The following is a 19,957-nucleotide window of genomic DNA, read 5'->3' as shown; positions in this document are numbered from 1 at the left end:
CACAACTTGGCCACAGGAGAAGTTTTCAGTATAATTCTAAAAAAACCACCCCAAAACCCCAGAATAAAACAAAAATGTAGCCAGGTTTCCAGAAAATGCATTGTTTAGCAATACTATGAGAGTCTACTAAAATTCCACCAAAAGTTTTCCTTCTCAAGCCATATATCACTGCTGTATTATTAGAAATGCTGAATGTTGGTCTATTTTTTAAGGAAGAACAACAGAGAAGAGTCAATAACCTTTGAAAAATTAAAAAATGATACATTTGTGGACTTAACAGATGAAGATATAAGAGTAGTTTCAAATTATTATGGAAACTTATTTGCTAAGCATGACAAAAACATTTAAGGTTTTCATTTCAAAAATAATATAATTCTCATGTAATTTTACAGAAAGTTGAAAACTGCACTCCAAAATTAAAAACCTCACTGCTTAATAATATAAGCAGTTATTTTGCAGTGTATGCTTTTTTCTTCTATGGTGGGAGAGAAAGAGAAGGGACCAAGAATCTTCTTTTTGAGAAATGGAGATTATATTAGTTCGAATTTGGTTTTGGCTGATGTATAGATATTAGCTGAAAAACATGGTAAATTCAGAGGAATGGAATAGTTTGTAAGAACTCCTAATCAGTGTTCACAGAACAGAAAATCCATCATTCACTGTGTATGATCAGCATAAAAGCACTGCTTTTTAAAGGTTAGTAATTGTTATGGCTTGTCCTCAGAATCTTAATTATGAAAAATAACAAATTTGGCATGGGTAATTGTAGCACTATTAATTTCAATTTATATTTCAAGAGTGCAGAAACATATATACAGATAGTAGAAAACTTTTTGAACTGAATTATGCTAATTTTTTCTCCAGATTAATTAAATGAGTGCTCTTTAACTCTCTTCGTGATCAACCATAATCAGGCCTTTCATTTCACCTTCAGGCTTATACGTTCCTGAGTGATGCTACTTTCACTATATTCTTTTTCTTGCATTTAAATTGTTCCTTTTCATTCATTAACAAACCGTACATGAACATTTGTTGTCCATATGAAATTGTGATAATAAAAGTCTTGCAAACTGAAATAGCTACATGTTTTCCCACTCCGGGGGCTGGAAAGCTTGTCAGTTGAAATATAACAGGCTGCTTTTGCCAAGTTCTCTGATTACAACTGAACAGGAATATCTGTGAAATTAAGTAACATTTTAATAGTTGATGGTTTGTCAAATGTTTAAAAAAAAAGATAGCTAGCTGATACAGCAATCTAAATATGAAAACAAATTAGCAGTGTGTTCCTCTGTTTTGATCACTGCAGGCTCTCTCTCTTTGGCATAGCTTCAAGAATAACTATGAACATGGCAGGTTCCTTGACTTCACCATCTTCTTGCACACATGGTGTACTACTTTACCTGGTGCACTCACTTGTGCAGTTTGCTATGCATATGGTCAGTATGGGGGAACTATAAAGATAGCTTCTGGGATAAGACTGCTATATGCCTGGTTTCCCCAAAATGTCCTTTTTCCCAACCTGAAGCGTCCTCCTAGACGAAGAGGATGAGGAGGATATTTGACCAGGCTGCAGGAAACCATTATCTCATCCGTGTCTGTTGGCCACGTTCGGCTCAACAGTGCAGCACATGGCACACGTGCGGCGCGAGCTGCACAGCTGGCACACAAAAGTCCTTCTCAGGGGTGCTCTCAAAGGCGAGTGTTTTGCTTTTGTCCGTCACTGCTCTCACCGAGTTGTTGCACCTGTCATTGCCTCCAGTGGGAACGCGATCGGACACATCTGGCTGGGTTTGGGCAGCCTTCACCTGATGCCTCACAGTCTTGCGGAGCGAACATCTGTACCTTGCTCCCATTTGAGTGCTCCCGAAAAGGCAGGCGCCTGGAGAAACCAGCCAGCCAGGGTAGGCAGCTCCTCACAGAAAGAAGACAATCACACCACAATAACGTTTATATACCACTTGTTTTGCACTGTAATGGGCTATGTATGTATGTTCAGCTACCTGAGCATCCTGGGAGACTTCTAAAACCTGGCAGCTGCAGGAGGTACTAATAAACCATAACTCACTTTTCACGTCAATTTCATATCCAGAGAACAGCCCCCGTCGTGTCCCCCCCGATTTGTAGACATTTTAATATGTTAACGCCAAGCTTGAATAAATAGCATTTACCTCAAGAGGGTGAGCTGGGTGAAAACCTGCATGCTCATGTCAAAGCACAACGTTACCAGCACCACCTGTCAGGAAACTGAAAACTACAGGAACACAGATTGAAGTAACTCATGTAAGGTACCGCAGAGGCTCGCAGAAGCACGGCGGTGGCAGTGTCGTCCCCCGGCCCAGGGAGATGTGCTCCCGAGCGCTGCAGGTGCGCTGCGGCGGGAGCCCACCGGCCTCCTCGGGGCCTGGCGGGGCCTGGCGGGGCCTGGCGGGGCCTGGAGAGTCTGAGGGAGCCCGCCCGCGGCCACGGCGCGACATGGCGCCGGGACACCACCCCCCGCGCTGCGCTCCTCCCCGCCGCCCGCCCCTTTACCCCGCCCGCTCCGGCTTTGGCGCCAAGCGGCGAAAGAGAGCGGGGCGGCAGCGGGATGAGCGGCCAGCAGCCCAGCCGCCACGTTAACGGGTACGCTGCCCGGGCCCGGCCCGCGGATGGGGCCGAGCGCTGAGCTGAGGGCGCAGCGGCGGAGGGGCCGTTGGTGCCGTTGGCGCCGTTTCCAAGCTCTTCCCGGCCGCTGTTCCCTCTCGCACCTTGCCCCCCACTCGCCTCCCCGGCTGACTAAACTTTCTCCCTCCTCGGCCGGGCCGCTCCCGCCTGCGGGTTTGGCCCTTGGTGGCGGGAGGCCGGCAGCCGGTCGGGCGGGCCCGCGGTGCTGCCGGCGCCATGCAGCCCGCCCGGCGTGTGAGCGGGGAGAGCGGCGGCGGCCGCGGGCACCGGCCGGCTGCTCTCGGGAGGGTGGCGGCCGGCAGCCGCGCAGCGGGCCCGGCCCTGGCCGGGGGGCTCTAAGCGGGGCAGGGCAGGGCAGGGCAGAGCTCACCCCGCGGCCGGCTCTGCGGGAGCGCTCCCCGCGGCACACGGGCAGCGCCGGCGGCGGCCGTGCCGGGGGAAACGGCGCCTCCCCGCGGGGACGCGTTTCTCCAAACTTCTGAAGGCCCCGTCGTGAGGGTATGGCCCGTTTCATTTATCGTCTGCAGTCACTGGGGTTGGAAGAAGAGTAGATGGGGCTTCTTGTATCATTATTTCCTGAGGTGGAGGCCGGCGTGAGCAGTATGCAATTTAAAGTCAAAGAACTGAGGCTGTAAAAGCGAAGCTTGGGAAATATTCTTGCGCTGCTCAATATTTTCACACAAAGTCTTTCTATTTACAGGTTTGGTGGGTTGTCTCTCAGCAAAAAATGGAATGTAGTTAATTTTCAATGCGTATTGTTTTTCTCTAAGAAAGGTTGATTTTCCTCTCTGTCTCTCTCTCAAAACCCCGTAAGGAATAGGTAACGACCGTATCTCAGTGCTTATGTGAAGGGAAAGATGGCAAGCCTCAAGTAAGGGGAATACCACATCCATTTGATATAATAGCAATCATAAACATAATTATGAGACTTAAAGAAGCAGCTGGTATTGAAAGTCATCAAGAACACATATCCCGTTTGGCTTTTGAGGAACAAGACCGTTGTTGAAGATGCTTTATTTTTAATACATGCTTATCTCTTTTTTTTACCTCAGATTCTGTAAGTTGAGTGACAAAATATTGATAGCTGATCTTCCATAACATTCTTGATACTGGGGGAAAAAATTACTACAATACAGTTGGAACATAACGCACGTAAGACATAAGAAAGCAGGGGAAAAACTTTTAAAAGGGTGAGAAGGGAAAAAAGTCTGATACCCACCAGTTCTCCAGTTGTACTATATTGTTGCGTAATTGACTGTCATAGTTGTCCTATGAAAAGATTTGAGGTGGTGGATTCTCAACTAAATTTTTCATTTAGACTTTTTTTTTTGGTAGCTGAATGTTTCTTTTTTCCTTTTTAAGATGGTGTTACAGCTCACTTGAAGGTTAGATGGATGAAAAAGAACTGAGAAGGAAGGCACTGTCCTCTAATTGCAGAATATTTTTCTCTGTTTTTCTTTAATCTACTGTTTACGCAGACTTTTCTACAGACTACTAATCACTCTAGAATTTAAGGATATTTTTTGCCGTTGTTCTTGAGCAGTGTTATCTTCATGGCTTTTGGTTCCCAAGATATACTTATTCATAAGTTCTTGTCAGTTATCACAAGGATAAGCCTTAACTGCTTATTTTACAGCTAGCTATAATATTTTCTAGAGTGGCTTTCATTCACGCAATTCTAGAACATACAAATGAGTGTTAGGAAGATGATCTGCTGCCCCAAATCCATAAGCTTAATTTTTCTGTGTGCTTGACTGCTAGCTAAGTCCTTGGCTTCTGCTCAATTAGAAATGGTTTTATACCCATTTCACACTCTTGTGTTCCTGTGGATTGAGTTGAGGGAATTATCTCACCAAACATGGTGATGTTAAGAAGTAATTGAGTAAAGGGTGGGTTTTTTTATGTATGTTCTCTTTGATGTAAGCATGCTGCTCATTTTTCAGATATTCTCCTCTCCCTGTGAAGTTGGTACTCTGAGAGGGACCTTCACTTACATACAGTTCAGTATTTATGAGAAAAGTAAATAGTAGCTTTTGTTGTGTTTTGAACAAATAGGGTTGCTAGGGAATAATTTAACAAAAGGAGATCTCAAAACCTCTTAGTTCAGAGTACTATTGTCTTTCTGGAGCCTTTTCTCCAGAATGTTTTATTCGGTGTAGGTCTGCATTGTGTGTTCTGTGCCTCACCAAAGACATCACTGTGAATGTCACGTGGTCAGGAATGTGTTAAATTGATCATTTAAAGTCCAATAGTGTCTTGGATTTTGTAAATCTGCTTTTGTGAGATATTTTAAATAATCACTCAAATTAGCTGAAGCACTTTTTTGGCATTTCAGTTAACCTGTCAAAGTTCAGTTTGGGATGGAAAGGTATGATGGCATGTCTAATTTCTTATTCCTCCTGTGAGCTTCTTTGAACACTTCTCTGAACACTTTTCTTTGTTAGCAGGATACAGTCCCAACCCTTTAGTTACGATGATTCAAGCCAGTTTGGGCACTCTCAGAATCACATACTTGATTTTTGTGTTTGCTTTGACGATTGGCAGTTCTGGGCGCTGTTTGCAATGTTGTCAGTGTAAGAGAGGCATGCTGGTTACACCAAGAGTGAATGTTTCTCCCTCCTTATGTTGAGAGGGTGGCCTTAAAGGTGATTCTCATTCATTCCAAGTACAAGCCAAAATTGCTAACTTGTAATGTGCCATATACGAACTATTCAAAACCAACAATTTATCTTTGGTAAATAGCACCCTGTACGTTTCTAAAGTACAATTTTATCATGTGCTGGCATTGTCTTCACTCAAATAGTGTGACGTCTTTATGACAAGCTAACTGGAAGCCTCTAATACATGCTATTTTATGGTTTTGGTTATAAAAATAATAATTAACAAAATACTTGTCTTGTAATGTTCGTTTGTCTTCAGAAAGCACTGGTACTAGAGCTGCTAGATGTCTTGCTGCTTGCAGTTACCTATGATGTATTTTTCTGTGTGGCATTACTAGAAGGGTATCTCAGTCTTAAGCTGTAGTCCTTGCTAAGAGGAGCCCAAGAAGAAAAGTACTGTGCCCCTTGTATTTTGATAGGATAATTATTGTATTTGAGATGATCCATTGTTTTGGTTTTCAAGCACAGCAATGATAGGTGAGAGTCTGGGGAAATTCTTTGAATTTTCTCTTTCCCTTGGAATTTGCAAAACTTAAATATGTTGGGGGGAAGAGGTACAGGTGTCTGTCTTTCCCCTGTTGTGTCTTAGGCTATTCAAGCAGTCTTTCAACCATAAGCAGGCAGGAGAAAATGATGCATTGTTTTTATTTCCTCCCTCCTTCCATGAAACAAATCGTCCAGTGCAGGGAAAGAAGCAAACTTTGGTACCACTTTTATACATTGTATCTAAGGGAAAAGTTGTTGAACCCATCTCCTCTCAGTTTTCAGGTGGCTTTTATAGGACATAATCTCCAGAGAAACTTAGCAGGGGACTATCAGAATGGCTTACAGCTTCGGATGTTCCCTGGTAAGTGTTGTAAGGAGAGGCAAACTCATGGCAATAACTGTGTGGGCAGAAAGGAATGACTGCACAGGAAGCTACTAAACAGAAATCTAGCGAGCACTTGTTGTAGACAGAAGTACAAACTAGCTTAGATTAGAGGCTTGCAGTTAGTGCAGCCATCATAAAAAAAAGATTATGTTGTTTGGATGAAAAGAATGCCAGTACATGATATACCTGAATCTTAGAAATATGCCAGTTGTTATCTATAAAGGATAAATTGCTCTGTCTTTGAATAGCTCAGTGCTCTGAATAGCTCAGCCTTATCTAAAACTGAAAGTTGCAACCTCGCTTGGATGTGTTTTTCCTGAAAGGAAATGTTGAACCTATAAGTTCCTGGAAAGCATATGACACTGATGGGTTTACTGTTAAAATACTAGTGAATGTGCGGTCTCAGCCACATTCTGATCCTGGCTACTTTAAACTTGAGCACATTAAAAGAATACAATCTGTAATAACTCTAGCTACTAATATGTATTGTTTGCTGATGGCTGGTTTTTTCCATGAACTGTAGTTTCGGCAATGAAGCATCCTGCAAAAAACGAGAGGATTATTTGGAATGGCCTGAATATTTTATGGCAGTAGCTTTTTTGTCAGCACAAAGAAGCAAGGATCCAAGTTCTCAGGTAAGCAGGCAATGTATGAGAACAACATAACCTAATCTATGTTGCACATCACGTCAGATGCACACGTAACTCTTTCAGGGATTTCTTATAAGTAGTTATTTCAGTATATAGGTATTCATTTTTTAACATGGTCAGCACCTTTTCTTACAGAAATTTTCTTATTGGGCCTGACCTCATGTGTATAATTCTGTGTGTACATTTGTGGCTTGGAGTTTTGGAAATCTTCATCTAGAGGTTAAAATAAAACATGCATTTTCTCGCCTTTTTCCAGTAAATATAGTTACTGTTAGAAGAGGATATAACTACTGAAAGTTTCAGATAGTAATTTTTTGAAATGCAGCATTTTACAAGTTCCTTTTCTTCACCTGGAAGAGTATAAAAATTCCCTTTTGCTCATTCTTGGGTTGACTGGAGTTTTCTTCTGGTCTGATTCCTCCCTTGGGTTCCCCTTCCTCCTCTGCTTCGTTGTCTGTCCCCATGCTTTGCTTCTTTCATGTGCTTCTGTTGAATATTGGTTTGAGGCGATCGATACATCTCCTGAAACGTGCTGTTCTGCAGGACCCAGTCGTCCTGCTAGTCTTCCTTTGTGTGAAAAAGTTGAGGAAGCAAATCCCAGCAAAGCCATGAAGTAAAATGTATGTTAACATTCTGCTCAATTACTTGCTGGCTTCTGTACATTATAGCTCTTAGTTCTCTGAAGGTTGTTAGCTTTGGGCTAAATTTTTATTATCCAAGAGCTGGCTGATAAACACATTGTGTGAGTTAAAATCAGTACTATTGCCATTTCAATAAATCTTAAATATGAACAGAAAACATAAAAACAGGACACTTTACTCCATAAGAAGAGTCCCTATGCAGGTTTGGATTAAAGCAATAAAGGGTGGGAGTTAAAAGGTCTGGTATTTTGGTGCATGTTTGCGTAAACAAGCCACAAAGATTTGTGAACCTATCTCTGCCTATGTCAGCACTACTATGTTTCTGTTCCACCTTCCATACCTTTTCTTTTGCTGTTGCTGCTTGTACTGCTTCTGGGAAAGCTAGTTTGGGGAGCTGAACTGGCAGAAAACTTACATTTTGTAGGAAAAGTTCTGTGCTGGTTTTGCTTCCTGAACAATGTTCACTTCACAGTGGGACAAGGAGCAGTGCTGGCAGGCTGGAATGGGGACTGTGTGACCAGTGGGGCAGCAGGGTTGCATCTGCCCTGAAAGCTCCACCAGTGAGGTACAATTACAGCCTTGCTCGCTAAATGGTGTGACTTTATATTAAGTGAAGCTTGTATCTGTTAAATGAAAATTGTAGGACTGACTTCTGATGTCTCATCTTTCTTGTTGATGCATCATTGTGCATGCTGTTTGTACTATATAAATCTGATTTTATTTAGGTTGGTGCCTGCATTGTAAATTCAGAAAACAAGATTGTTGGAATTGGATACAATGGGATGCCTAATGGCTGCAGCGATGATGTACTGCCCTGGGCAAGAACAGCAGCACATAGACTAGACACGAAATATCCTTATGGTAAGGCTGCTTGGGGTTGACAGGTCAGATTTGTGATGTCTGTATATGTGAAAGTTCAGCTGGTAAAATATTGATCTGGTTTTTTTCCCACTCACCGGATTTTGTTAATGATGGGCCCATGTGTGATATGTCAGGATAAAAATCACAGCTCTGAAAATAAATGAAAACACTCTACATGAAGTACTGACTTCCTGGTGAAGTATGTTCATAAACGATTAGCCATTTTGGATTGTCTAGTGAAAATTTGTAAATATAATACAGCTCATTAGCACAAAGATACAGTGTACAAAAATGATTGCTGCTTCTGTGTGTTCATCTCCACAGGTATTACAGAGGGCATGTATATGCAACACAAATAATTGTGTTTAAAATACAGGTACTAAAATTGTAAACTCCAGTTGTTGTGGGAAATCCCAGTGTTCAAGTGTTGATGACATAGGCAACACATATTATAAAGGAGCTGAATTTTGTCTCGAAGAATGCAATCACTTACTGACACTCCATGCCATTTTTGCCTCACCTGGTATGCAGTGAATCTACCCTGCTGTGGGTGAGGTGACTTCCATTGTTTATTTCAGCCTCTGATTTGATTCACATTTACTAAACAGGCAAAAGCAATGAAGAGCAAGGACAGTTTCATGGTAAATGTGGCTGAGTGCTGCTTTGGATTCTGTCTGTGTCTTTGCAGCAGGTGTAGTTTGGCGTTCTACAAGCCTGCTTTGAAGGGTTGGTTCTCTGTGAAACCTGGTGTATGTCTCAACAGGGCTGTACAGTTACTTACTCCTCTTGGCCAGGTGTGGTTTGCAGGGACCGAGACGACAATTTGCAGGGCTGTGTCAGGCTTTGTGAGTGCTGGGCATGGCAATGGAGGTGAGAGCTGCCTCGCGGCCTGCAATAGCTGCTGTTGGGGAGGAAGTGTGGTTAGGGCTGATAAGGAGGGGAGGAGTGTATGTTCTCTTAAATCCCCCTTCTTTGTCTTTCTGTTTCCATACCAGCTCCTGCTGCACCTCTGTGAGGTGAGACCAATGCAGCAATAGCTGTGGACACAGGAAAAACGGATATTAGGGGCTTCTTCATCTTGTGCTGAATCTCAGCCTGTCCTGGGCTCAGGGGTGGCACGCAAAAGAATCACAAAACTGATCAAGAGCCCTGAGAAATTCTCTCTTCCCCTTGCATGGGTGGCGGAAAATGAGCACCAGAGTTCAGCTTTTGCAAAGAGATATTGACTCTTTTCCAATGTACAGTATTTATCTCTGCCTACCAATTCTGTTTTTTATTTGTAACTTCTAACAATTGGTGTGGTACAGAAATTAGACTTGAATGAGTTTTGCCATTCCCTGTGTTCAGCCAGAGCTCTCTCTTAAAAACTGCCATTGCATTTTTTGGTTTCCCGTAGCACTGAAGTGAAATATGATAGGTAGCAGTTCAGCACATAATTCATCAGTTTCATGTTTGTGTTCTTAAAATCCTGGTGCTTTGTCTTTGTTCACTTTACCAATTTATAAAACCTCTGATGTTAACTCTTAAGATTGAGGCAGTTTCATATTATTTTTTATAAGAGATGTATTTCCGATACTAGGGGCAGCTCCTGCCGAATTTTCTGTGTGCTCTAAAGCACAGAAGCACTGCTTTTACATATAATGACGGTACCATAATGGTACAACTTGGTTTGCCTGCTTTTTATCTATAGGGTGAGGAAACAACTGTTAGCCCATTGATTTAAATACAAAGTACTGAAAACAGAATATTGATTTTGGTTGAATCCTCATGCTGCTGTAAGGTCTCAGTTCTGATCAGTGTGGGTGGTAAGCATGTTCCAGGCACTCAAATCTAAGCTGACCAATTTAAACTAAAAATGCTGTATGAATTTGTGAGGAATCTTCGTACGAGATGACCTGAGAATTTTTTTTTTTAATTTAGTTAACTGACTCCAAAAGATGTGGAGTAAAGTAATACATGATGTTTAAAAAATGCACTGACTAATCTAACAGCCTGGAGAGATGAGTTCCTTTCTAGGATTTGGTCTACTACTACTACTTCCCCCAAGAATCTTAGTCTTCACCTCGTTAAAAAAAATCACAACTTTGTAACATAAAATATCTGCTGTGATGAGTAAATGACCTATTTTGTAATTCACAGATCATTTAAACTCTAGCAGTTTGTTATTAATCTTGATAGCACAGTTGACAGACCAGACAAGTGTATATATATATAAAAAAATCTTCTGCTTTAAAAAAATTCTGGTAGATGCAGAGAGACACAGAATTGCTGCTAAAACCTCGTTAAACTGTCATGTTTTCCTTTCCGCCTTTGCTAATCATCACAGCATTTGTGTAAATTGAACTTTTTATCCTTGCTTTTTCCTGACTAGCTTGTTCAGAGATGGTACAATCTTAGGGAGTGCGCTATTAGCTTATCATGCGAATGCTGGTGCTTTCATCACTAGAGCTGCAATGTAGCTTATTAGGTAAAGCTGATGGTAATTGTGCCTGTAGCACCACAGTAAGTTGGAAGATGTTTTCTAGAGCTATTTCACGCATCTGCAGTGCTGCAGAAAAGGGCTGGGGGTGGATGTGAATGTTGACCTCCTGTTTTTATGTACTGCTGTAGGTTAGACATAAATATTAGCTCGCTTCCATCAGTTTTGGACCACTCTGACTAGTTTTCTCCAGAACGAAGCCTGAGTGTTGCTGTGCCAATGGTTCACTCAAAGGCTGCTCCGGAGGACAGGGTGGAAAAAAGGCTGCAAGAAAACTGTCATGCTGTACAGGTGTGTAATGCAAAGCCTGCTGAGATGGTATGCTTAACTCTCCTCCTTCCCTCAGGCCATACTGGGGGATATGCAAGGCATACTCTGTTTCATGCTGTGAAAATCCTGCTCTGGTGGGCTGCAAAAAAGTCATCTCACTTCTTTATGCACTTTGAACTGAGATATACAAAATAAGTATGTGGTGCCATGGGACTCTCGAGATGTGGAGCCTTGAGGAAACCCAGGGCCAAGTGCTGTGTAATGCTGATGGAGCCCTGAGTAAGATGAATATGAGCCAGTCTGTGCCAGTTGGCCTCAGGGCCAAGGGTCAGTCCCTGGCACTGTCTGTGTTTAGCACCACAGAGGTAGCAGGGGATTGGACCCAGAGGCCGTCTTTGCAGAAGTGTGTTAGATGATCCTGTAATTAATTTATTGAGCTCCAGCAGAACAGATGGATGCGTTGACCCTACAGCTCTGATCAGACTGAGTGTTTCATAGCTAGAAAACTTCCAATTTCCACCCTAAATTTATTTGTGGCTAGTGTATACATTCTTTTGTATGCCAGCATTGTTCTTTTAGCTTTTCTTAATTGCTGTGATTAACCCTTCCTCCTTTCCGCCCTTCCCCTGTGCACTTAGTGATAACAATAACCTTTGAACTTTTGATGTAAGGCTAAACAAGTTCTGTCACTCTTAAATTTTCCTGTTTCCTTGAACTTGTTGACTTGAAATTCACCAGTGTCTCAGTTATCTATGTCTGCTGCAATATACTGTACATATCTAGCCTGCACTCTCAAATGTGGGTTCTGCTCAGCTCAGCATTAGGGAAAGGGTCGTGCTTGGTTAAAAAAATTGTATTTACCAATATCTAAGTATCACCTGAGCTACTACTGAAAGAAAGCATCAAAATGTAGATAGTGCTCACTTTACCTTAGACGATGCAAATGTGTGCAAGGCATTTGGATGTTACAGGAATTGTGATGCGGATCACCTCTATTGATACTATGCATTCCTTATGAGATTCTTGAAGCAGATTAAAACTTTTTTTCCTTCTAGTCATAGTGTATATTTGAACAGTTTAGTAGTATAGCCTTGTTAGGTCAGAAAGCACTGGGTGTTTTGCAGAATGCCATTTTTCACAGCACAAAATGGGTCTTTCGTTGCTATGTTGGAACTGGCTCTTTCCAGGCTGCCAGTCAGTGACAGGAGTGGGGATGTCTCTGCACACAAGAGAGAAATGAAAGGCCAGTTTTGAATACCTACTTTACTAAAATGTTATTAAAAGCTCTTCCTGAACCATTGTGTTCTGTACTGTGTGCAGAAGCTTCTTAATAATTAGACAACATTCTGGATTTCAAAGTCAGAAGTGAGTGCCCTCTGTTTCTGTTAGATGAGTCCAAGGATTTGATGATGCTCAGTTTCCTCTCAGCAATTGTTTAAAATACTACATTTTTCTCCTATTAACACAAGCCTTCCCATTAATGCTAGTTGCTGTGCTCCTGTTATGCCCTCTGTCTCCTACTGTAATCTAAGAACATCCGTTTGACAACCAATCTCTAATTAAGAGAGTTCTAAATTAAAATGACTGGCAAATTTAGAAACCTCTGAGCAACAGAGAAAATATTGAGTAAATATGATTACAAATATTTATACAGGTTCAGATACGATAAAATATGTGCTGTGGCAAAAAGTATGCTCTAATTGAACAGTACCTGCTGTGTAAAATGAAACAAACTGTTACCAACATTTCCTCGTGTTAGGATTATGAGCTTTTCGTCAATTTTTTAGAGAGATGAACACTCGAAGATATCCAGGCAAATGTTACTTTTGTAGAAGCTGTTATTTTGACAGCACAAAGCTTGATAAGGCACTATGAAGAAGTGTGATGCTCTCCAATTGGCAGTGCAAAACTGAGGCTTTAGCTGGAAAGGGGATCTCTAGGAGACAGTCTCCACTTACAGCCTCTCCCTCTCTTGTCCTACATGGATTTCTGTCCAATTCTGGTGTCATACATCAAAACTCTAGAAAGTTAGGAAATTTGGAAACACCAAGAATAATTTCTCTCATTCTGCTTGCCCACTAAGAAACGCTTCTGTGTTCCGCTGAAAGTAGAACAAACTTATAGTAGTATAAAAACTTACATTAATAAATCAAAACTTGCTGTGTGACAATCTGTATGCATTGAAATGCTTTCTTTTCAAATGCAACATAATTTATCAATGCATATCAATGCATATCAATGCATAATTTATCAAAATTCCTAGCCTGGCTCTGCTAGTAATTAATCACATAGAAAGGTCACTGCCCTCAGCCCCTCCTCTGATTGCTTCTTAAAAGGTGGCATGTTAACAGTGGTCCCTACTCCAAGCTCTTCATCAAGCATGTAAGCCTTCAAACAGTATTAAGAAACACTTTGACTAGTCTGGTGGTTCTTATAAAAATCACTAGTCAGAACACTTGTAGTGTAATAGGTGGGAAGAGTACTTCTGACTCTGCAACCCGCTAAGGGCATGTTCATGTTAAATGGTTAATCCTGAAAAATGACCATTAATAGGGTAAGTAGGGGTCTCTTATTTACAGGTAGGCTTAAGGATGAGTGATACCTCATATAAGCAACACAAAGCAGTATACAATAAGGAAAAAATAGAAACTTGTCAATTAATGCTACCAGTAATGAAGCAGTCATTCCTCTGCTTCCCTCCTGCCCCCTGCTTCTTGTGAATACAGTAGCAGGTGGTGGGAATGTCAGAGCCCACACTAACTTCTCATTGCACGATTATTTCTTCAGCTAATGAAGCCTTTCGAGAATACTTTTCAAGCCACTTTTCCGGAATGGAAACCAGTGTTGCAGACTTAATATTATGTTGGCTACACGTGAATATATATTTTTTAAAAATCCAAAACACTGGGGCCCCCCATAGGGTATTGTAAAAATTCTTAGTTTTACTAGTCTATTTAAATATACCATTTTCAGAGTTCTGAATACTGTGCACCTGTGAAAGGTTATTTTAAGTTGTTACATATTGTTTCAGACAATAAGAAACCTATTAGTAGGAGCCCTTAACAGGTTAGAAAACTTCATAACGCCCCAAATGTGAACTAGTTAGTTATTAACCAGAGGGATTTTAGACCCTTGGATTTTTTTTTTCTGCCTCTCATTAATGCTCTGCACAAAGCTTGTCATGTCTGTAAGAAAAATCTGGGGATAATAGACTATTATATATAGATTATTATATATATTATATAGACTATTATATATATGACATACATCTGTTACAGGGGCCAGTAGCAGGTGTCTGATGTATAGACCAAAGATGTGTAATGATACCTTCACAGAATATTCTTCCAGGTTCCAACAACTGAGCCATAATGGTTTTGTATTAATAGCTCAGTAGACTAAAAAAAAACCAGAAATACTGGAAGGAAAAAGATGACTCCTGGAATCAATGCAAACTTCTAGTCTCATACTACTTTCTGCAGTAAGTGGAGTAAAATGCTCAATTAGGCTACAATGTGTATGAAAAACCTACATCCTTTTATTTTTAAACAAAAGCCAGCCAGGTTTGTTAGAGACCCCACTACTTTTTGTCTTGGAATGATTAGTCTCTGTTTCTTCTTTATTATTGTCTCCTTGCCTTCTTTCCACACTGGAGAGTTGTAATTGCTCTTAACTTTAGATTATGTTAAGATGATCAGGAGAAAAAAATTCTCTCTTCTCTTGCTCCAGCTGATTATCTTTTATAACTGATTTTTGGCCTGAACTTGTTTTTGCTTGGGAAGAAGTTTGTTGTTGAAAGTTGACAGAAGTCTGCAGAAAAAGCCTTTCTTTCTCATTAGCGCAGGAATGAAACCTGATGCAGTACTAATAATGAAATTTGTCTGGTTTTATGGCTGAAGATTTCTGAGTTTTCAGTGAAGAAGAAATATTTACTGAAGGAATTAAAGGATTTGCTGGTTTTGTGTTTTGTTTTTTTTTTTTTTTTACTTCTGTGAGCCTTTGAAAACATTCCCTCATCCTTCTTTCTGGACACCTTCTATATTTTAGAGTGCTGCCTAGAACATAAGTATATTGTTCAAAGAAACTTAAAAGTGATGTTTCTGTCCTTTGACATAACCTAGTTTCAATTGTGGAAATAATGACACTCTTTTTCACTAAATCCTCGATAACCCCAGAAAAATAATTCTCTATTTATTGAGAAGGCTATGTAAGATTAGTGCACCTCAGTAATATACTTCGACTTAAATGTATTTACTGGATTTGCTAAATGTATATGTTCATATAATTGCATATCTTGTACACTGGCATATGTGTAAAATACAGTGTGACTCAATTACAGTTGCAATAGAAACAATAATAATAGTAATAGAAACCTTCAGGTGATGGTGCTTGGGTGTTGGGGTTTTTTTGTTAATTTCCTATTTTTTTATGTTAGTTTCTGGTTTTACTGTTTATGAGAAGGTATGTGGACAGCATGGTCATGGTGATGTTGGGGACTGCTTGTAGAAGTTGATACTGAGCTGTCTTTAGTAAGTGTTTGGTCCTTTGTGACTTATCTACATGGGAAAGTTTGTGTGTTGTAAGTTAGGCTGTAAATTTATAGTGCATTAGATGTTATATAGAAAATTCCATGTAGACATTTAGTGCATACGGAAAACATTTCCATTCAGCAAGGATTCCTGTGTGTTGAAGGTGCTGCACTCAGTTATTCTTTTTGTGTTGAGGACATTCACACAGAGGTCAGTACATAGTAACAACTATACTGTGAGTTTGTGCTCCTGACTTTCCCTGGTTTAATTTTCCTATGTATTCAAGGGAGAGGAAAACAACTTCTTTTTTTTTTAATCCATTCTTCAAAACAAGCAGTGGAAAAACTCTTAATGTTGTCTGCACATGCAGGTCTCTAGATGAGCTCAAACCCACACCGCACTTCAGCACCTGTTTATGAAGTAAGTCAGGGCAGCAGGCAGTTTCTTCCTAGGTAGGTATATAAATTATGCAACGTGCTGTCGTTCATGGGAGTAAACAGGAAGTTCTTGCGGAGATACTAATGTTTTTTTCAGAGGTTCATGGTGGATGACACAGAAACTGTGCTTTTCTCACCTGCCTTGATAACACGTTAGATAATCTGCTGATATGTACAGCATAAAAACTTAAACCCTAAGGTGCGATCTGTCCAGAAAGAGCTATTGTGTTCTGGTCGAATAAAGCAGGGTTGACTGTTGCTACCTGGCCTGTCTCAAATCCATGGAGAAATGGAGGACTTTGTTTTCCTGCTCGGGAAGTCTGGCACCTTTTAATGAGCAGTAAACTCACTTTAATATTAAAGCTGGGACATTTTTATGGTTGAGCATGTCTTGTGTATTCTTGGGGTGAGAGAATCATGCGGCAGCGCTGGGCTGTTCTGAGACCCAGAGGACAGAGCTGCTCGGTTTTACTTTGCGATTCTCCTGCCTTTAAGAGCACACAGTGCGCTCTTATAACCGTAAGACTCTTCCTATCTGTGCATGTAAACACATAAATGAGCTGTTTTATACTGGCAATTAGATACTCCAGAGAGTTGTGAAGCTGTGAGATATTGCTTCACTTAGGGTGGTTGCAACTACTTGGCCCACAGCCTACGGCTTTGTTGCCTGCGATAGGTGTTAGCAAATGGCAATGCTAATGCGCTTAATGATATCATTACTAATCGGCAGCCTGGTCAGAACAATTGACCTTCATTGATCTTGGTATTTCTGCTTTTATTTCTTCCTCTGCCCTTTATGACAAGCTGTACAAGCTATTTGCCTTTGAAAGGATGTAAGCAGTTATATTGTAACACTTTAATTTCAGTTTGACTGATTTATTTTAATGAACAGTGTTATGAATTGTTTCTTTATTTTTTTTTTTAATCAGTGTGCCATGCTGAATTGAATGCCATCATGAACAAAAACTCAGCTGATGTGAAAGGCTGTAGCATGTATGTTGCCTTATTTCCTTGTAATGAATGTGCAAAGCTCATCATCCAGGCAGGTAAGGAGTAGTGCCAGCTTTATTTGTCAGGGTTGCAGTGCTGCCTGCTCGTTGGTATCTTACCACGGATGTATTTGATGTTAAATTGCTGCTGTTAGATCTAAATTAATTGCACTGTCAACTTCCTAAGATGCTACTTGTGGGGTTTTTTTGCATGTGAATGGTGCCAAATTTTTGCAGTGCTAATTGCATCTTCTGTGATTCTAAGCGTGCTTCTAATTTAGGTTTGTAACTTCTTAGACCAGGAGCTGCCAAAGAACAACACAGGCTTTGCATATAATTACTGTCAATTTTACTGTGCTCTGACACATTGAATAGAGTAGGGCAGAAGGAAACAAACTTCTGCATGACAAAAGGTCTGTTGGGAGTATATACATGAAATTTTAATTTGAATGTGATGCATGGTAGATATTTGAAGATTTTAAAACATCTTTGCTCGTAAATGTCGTAAGACTTCTATGATCCTACTTTAATTATGTCTTTCATTACAATTGTTATAAATCTGTGCCACTGCAGCAAGTGTGCTGGCCTAAATGTGTCGCCTTTTTTCAGATTAGGCATATCAGCAGTAGGCTTCAGTTCCGTAAAAATATCTGCTTTAAGGTACCGTATATTTTGCTCATTGAGTAAAGTCTTGCAATCCTAGCATGGATTGCTATTCTGGGGAGTTTCTCTGACAACTAATGACCACAAGAATCTAGGAAGAAAGTAGCAAGCAAAATCCTTCTTTATTTTTGTCAGTAAGGTTTGAAATGAAAGGAGGTGAAGGGGGAAAGACAATGGTATTCTGTATTTGTGCTACATTTATCTTATTTACAGAATCAAAATCAAATGGTCTTGTTCACAATGAAGTCACTCATCCTTTTCCTTATGCACTTCAGTCAGCACTAAATTGCAATATATTGATATTTGTGTTGTCTGGTAAATATAGTAAGGTGTTGATAGGCTCTGAAATGCTTGTAACTTCTCTTGGGTCAACATATACACTTCTCCCCTGCCTGAGTAATTTAGGTGTAGATCATTCAGCAATTTGAGACAGCATGTGTTTATCAGGATTTGAACGTGGGACTGGGAGTTATTTACAAAACAGAGAACAAAAGGAAAAAGCATCCTTTTATAGCTGTGTGTTCGGAAGGGGAATGGGATTTGAGGTTTAATTCTCTGTAGGGAATTTTATCTATATGAGAGAGAGAGATAAGTTTTCAATTACTTTTGCAAAAATGCTTAATTTCTAGTCTGTCTATCACGTGGTTTTGCCTGCGAGTTTTTGGTTCTGGTTTTCTGAGTTAAACTTAGGTAAAAGTGGAGAAAAACATTTTTCGACATTTTTGAAAGAACTGTCTTACAAAACAGCTCTGCCTTACACAGCCTTATTCTCAAGTACAGTCTATAGTATTTGGGAAAGTACGGGTAGTACGGGTGTACCGAGGAGTTTTAGAATATGTGGATGAATGCTGCATTTTCTGATTTTGTGCACCAGTTTTTCTATGACATTACTTTTTTTTTCCCCCTCCGTGTAATTCTAACATTTTTTTCTATATGCCTTTTTTAGGCATAAAGGAAGTTATTTTTATGTCTGACAAGTATCATGACACTACAGAAATGACAGCTGCACGGCGGATGTTTGATTTAGCAGGTATTATATACAGGTAAGAGAAGTTTGAGCTTTATTTTTATTTTTGAAAAGAAAAAATGGTGTGTGAAAGAGACCAACTTCAGGGCAGAAGTTTTTCTTCAGTGCATCGTGCAGCATTTTATTCTTTGTTAGTGTCTGTAGGTGGCTTGCTCTGTATGCCTGCAAAAGATACCGGATTGACAGACTATTGCACCATTTTCGCCTCGTGAATGGTTACATTTCGATTTCTTAACATTTGTATGAGAAAATAATCCATTTGGAATATTCACTTAACTCCCAGACTGCAAGTGAAATTGCGAATGTGATGGTTATTTGTTACACTGTACTCGGGAGAGCCATTGCTGACCCTGCTTCGAGAGGGAGGTTAGACTAGATGACCTCCTGAAGTCCCTTACAACCTGAATTATCCTATGATCATATGAGTTGGACTGAAATTACCTTTTTTTTTTTTTTTTTTTTTTGTGGATTACCTGACCCTAGTTGAAATTTGAGTTATCTTTTTGTTGCAGTCAGTTTGGGAAAGTGTTCAAACCAGCCACCCGTAATTCTCGGTGCCTATAGCTGTCCAGTCTTCTTTTGTCAGCTTTTCTTGTGAGAAAAGGATAAAAGTTGGAATATTTCTGTAAGTAATGAGAATCTGAAAAATATTTGAAGAGTGGTGTTTTTAAAGACACTGACAGAGATACCTAAAGACAATCTGTTCAACAGCTAGTTCGAAAGCAATAACATGCTGTGGGTGAGGCTAATTATGCAGTCAGGGAGGCTTTGTAACTCTAAAAAGTTTTACAATATTAATATAAAGGCTTCGAAAAATTTGCAAACATAACAATTCTGACAGATAAAATTTTGGGATGAAAGGTACCTACAGGGCTAAGAAACATCCGTGAAAAAACACAGCAGTACTTGAAATTCAGTTTTAGTCCTTCAGTGTATTTCCTATCTACTAAGAGTATTTGACTAAGAAACATAAATCATTCTCTTGCAAGTCAAATCTTGTAACTTCTCCAGGGTGAGAAATGTTTCTTGCATTTCAGATTGCTATTCTGGACAAAGTGTTCAGAGTTTCTGTGGTCAGCAGCATGTGCTTTTTTGTGTTGACTGTTATTCATTCTTGTATTGATTATTAAGGATGTAGGTGGTACTTAATGAATCTCTTGAACTGAACTGCAGAGCTTAATTAGGCACTAAATCCACACTATTTGCATAATCCTTTGTTTAC

General features: G+C 40.2%; 1 protein-coding gene across 3 annotated transcripts in view; it reads left to right on the top strand.

The window, feature by feature from the left end:
• Nucleotides 1–19,957, top strand: part of DCTD (dCMP deaminase) — a 59,221-nt gene that overhangs the window by 37,283 nt on the left and 1,981 nt on the right. For 2 of the 3 annotated variants that reach the window (XM_065633334.1, XM_065633335.1), the window contains exons 3-6: nucleotides 6,716–6,827; nucleotides 8,209–8,344; nucleotides 16,986–17,102; nucleotides 18,655–18,751. In XM_065633334.1, the coding sequence (XP_065489406.1) occupies nucleotides 6,777–6,827; nucleotides 8,209–8,344; nucleotides 16,986–17,102; nucleotides 18,655–18,751 (401 nt within the window). In that variant the 5' untranslated portion in view covers nucleotides 6,716–6,776. Of the gene's footprint in view, nucleotides 1–2,545; nucleotides 2,620–6,715; nucleotides 6,828–8,208; nucleotides 8,345–16,985; nucleotides 17,103–18,654; nucleotides 18,752–19,957 lie in introns of those variants that run through there. The other variant, XM_065633333.1, reaches the window with a different exon arrangement.

This window comes from Caloenas nicobarica, chromosome 4 (assembly GCF_036013445.1).
Source record: "Caloenas nicobarica isolate bCalNic1 chromosome 4, bCalNic1.hap1, whole genome shotgun sequence".
In the NCBI taxonomy this organism is placed as follows: domain Eukaryota; kingdom Metazoa; phylum Chordata; class Aves; order Columbiformes; family Columbidae; genus Caloenas; species Caloenas nicobarica.
Note: the sequence above shows the minus strand (reverse complement) of the source record. Positions and strands in the feature narration are given on the sequence as shown.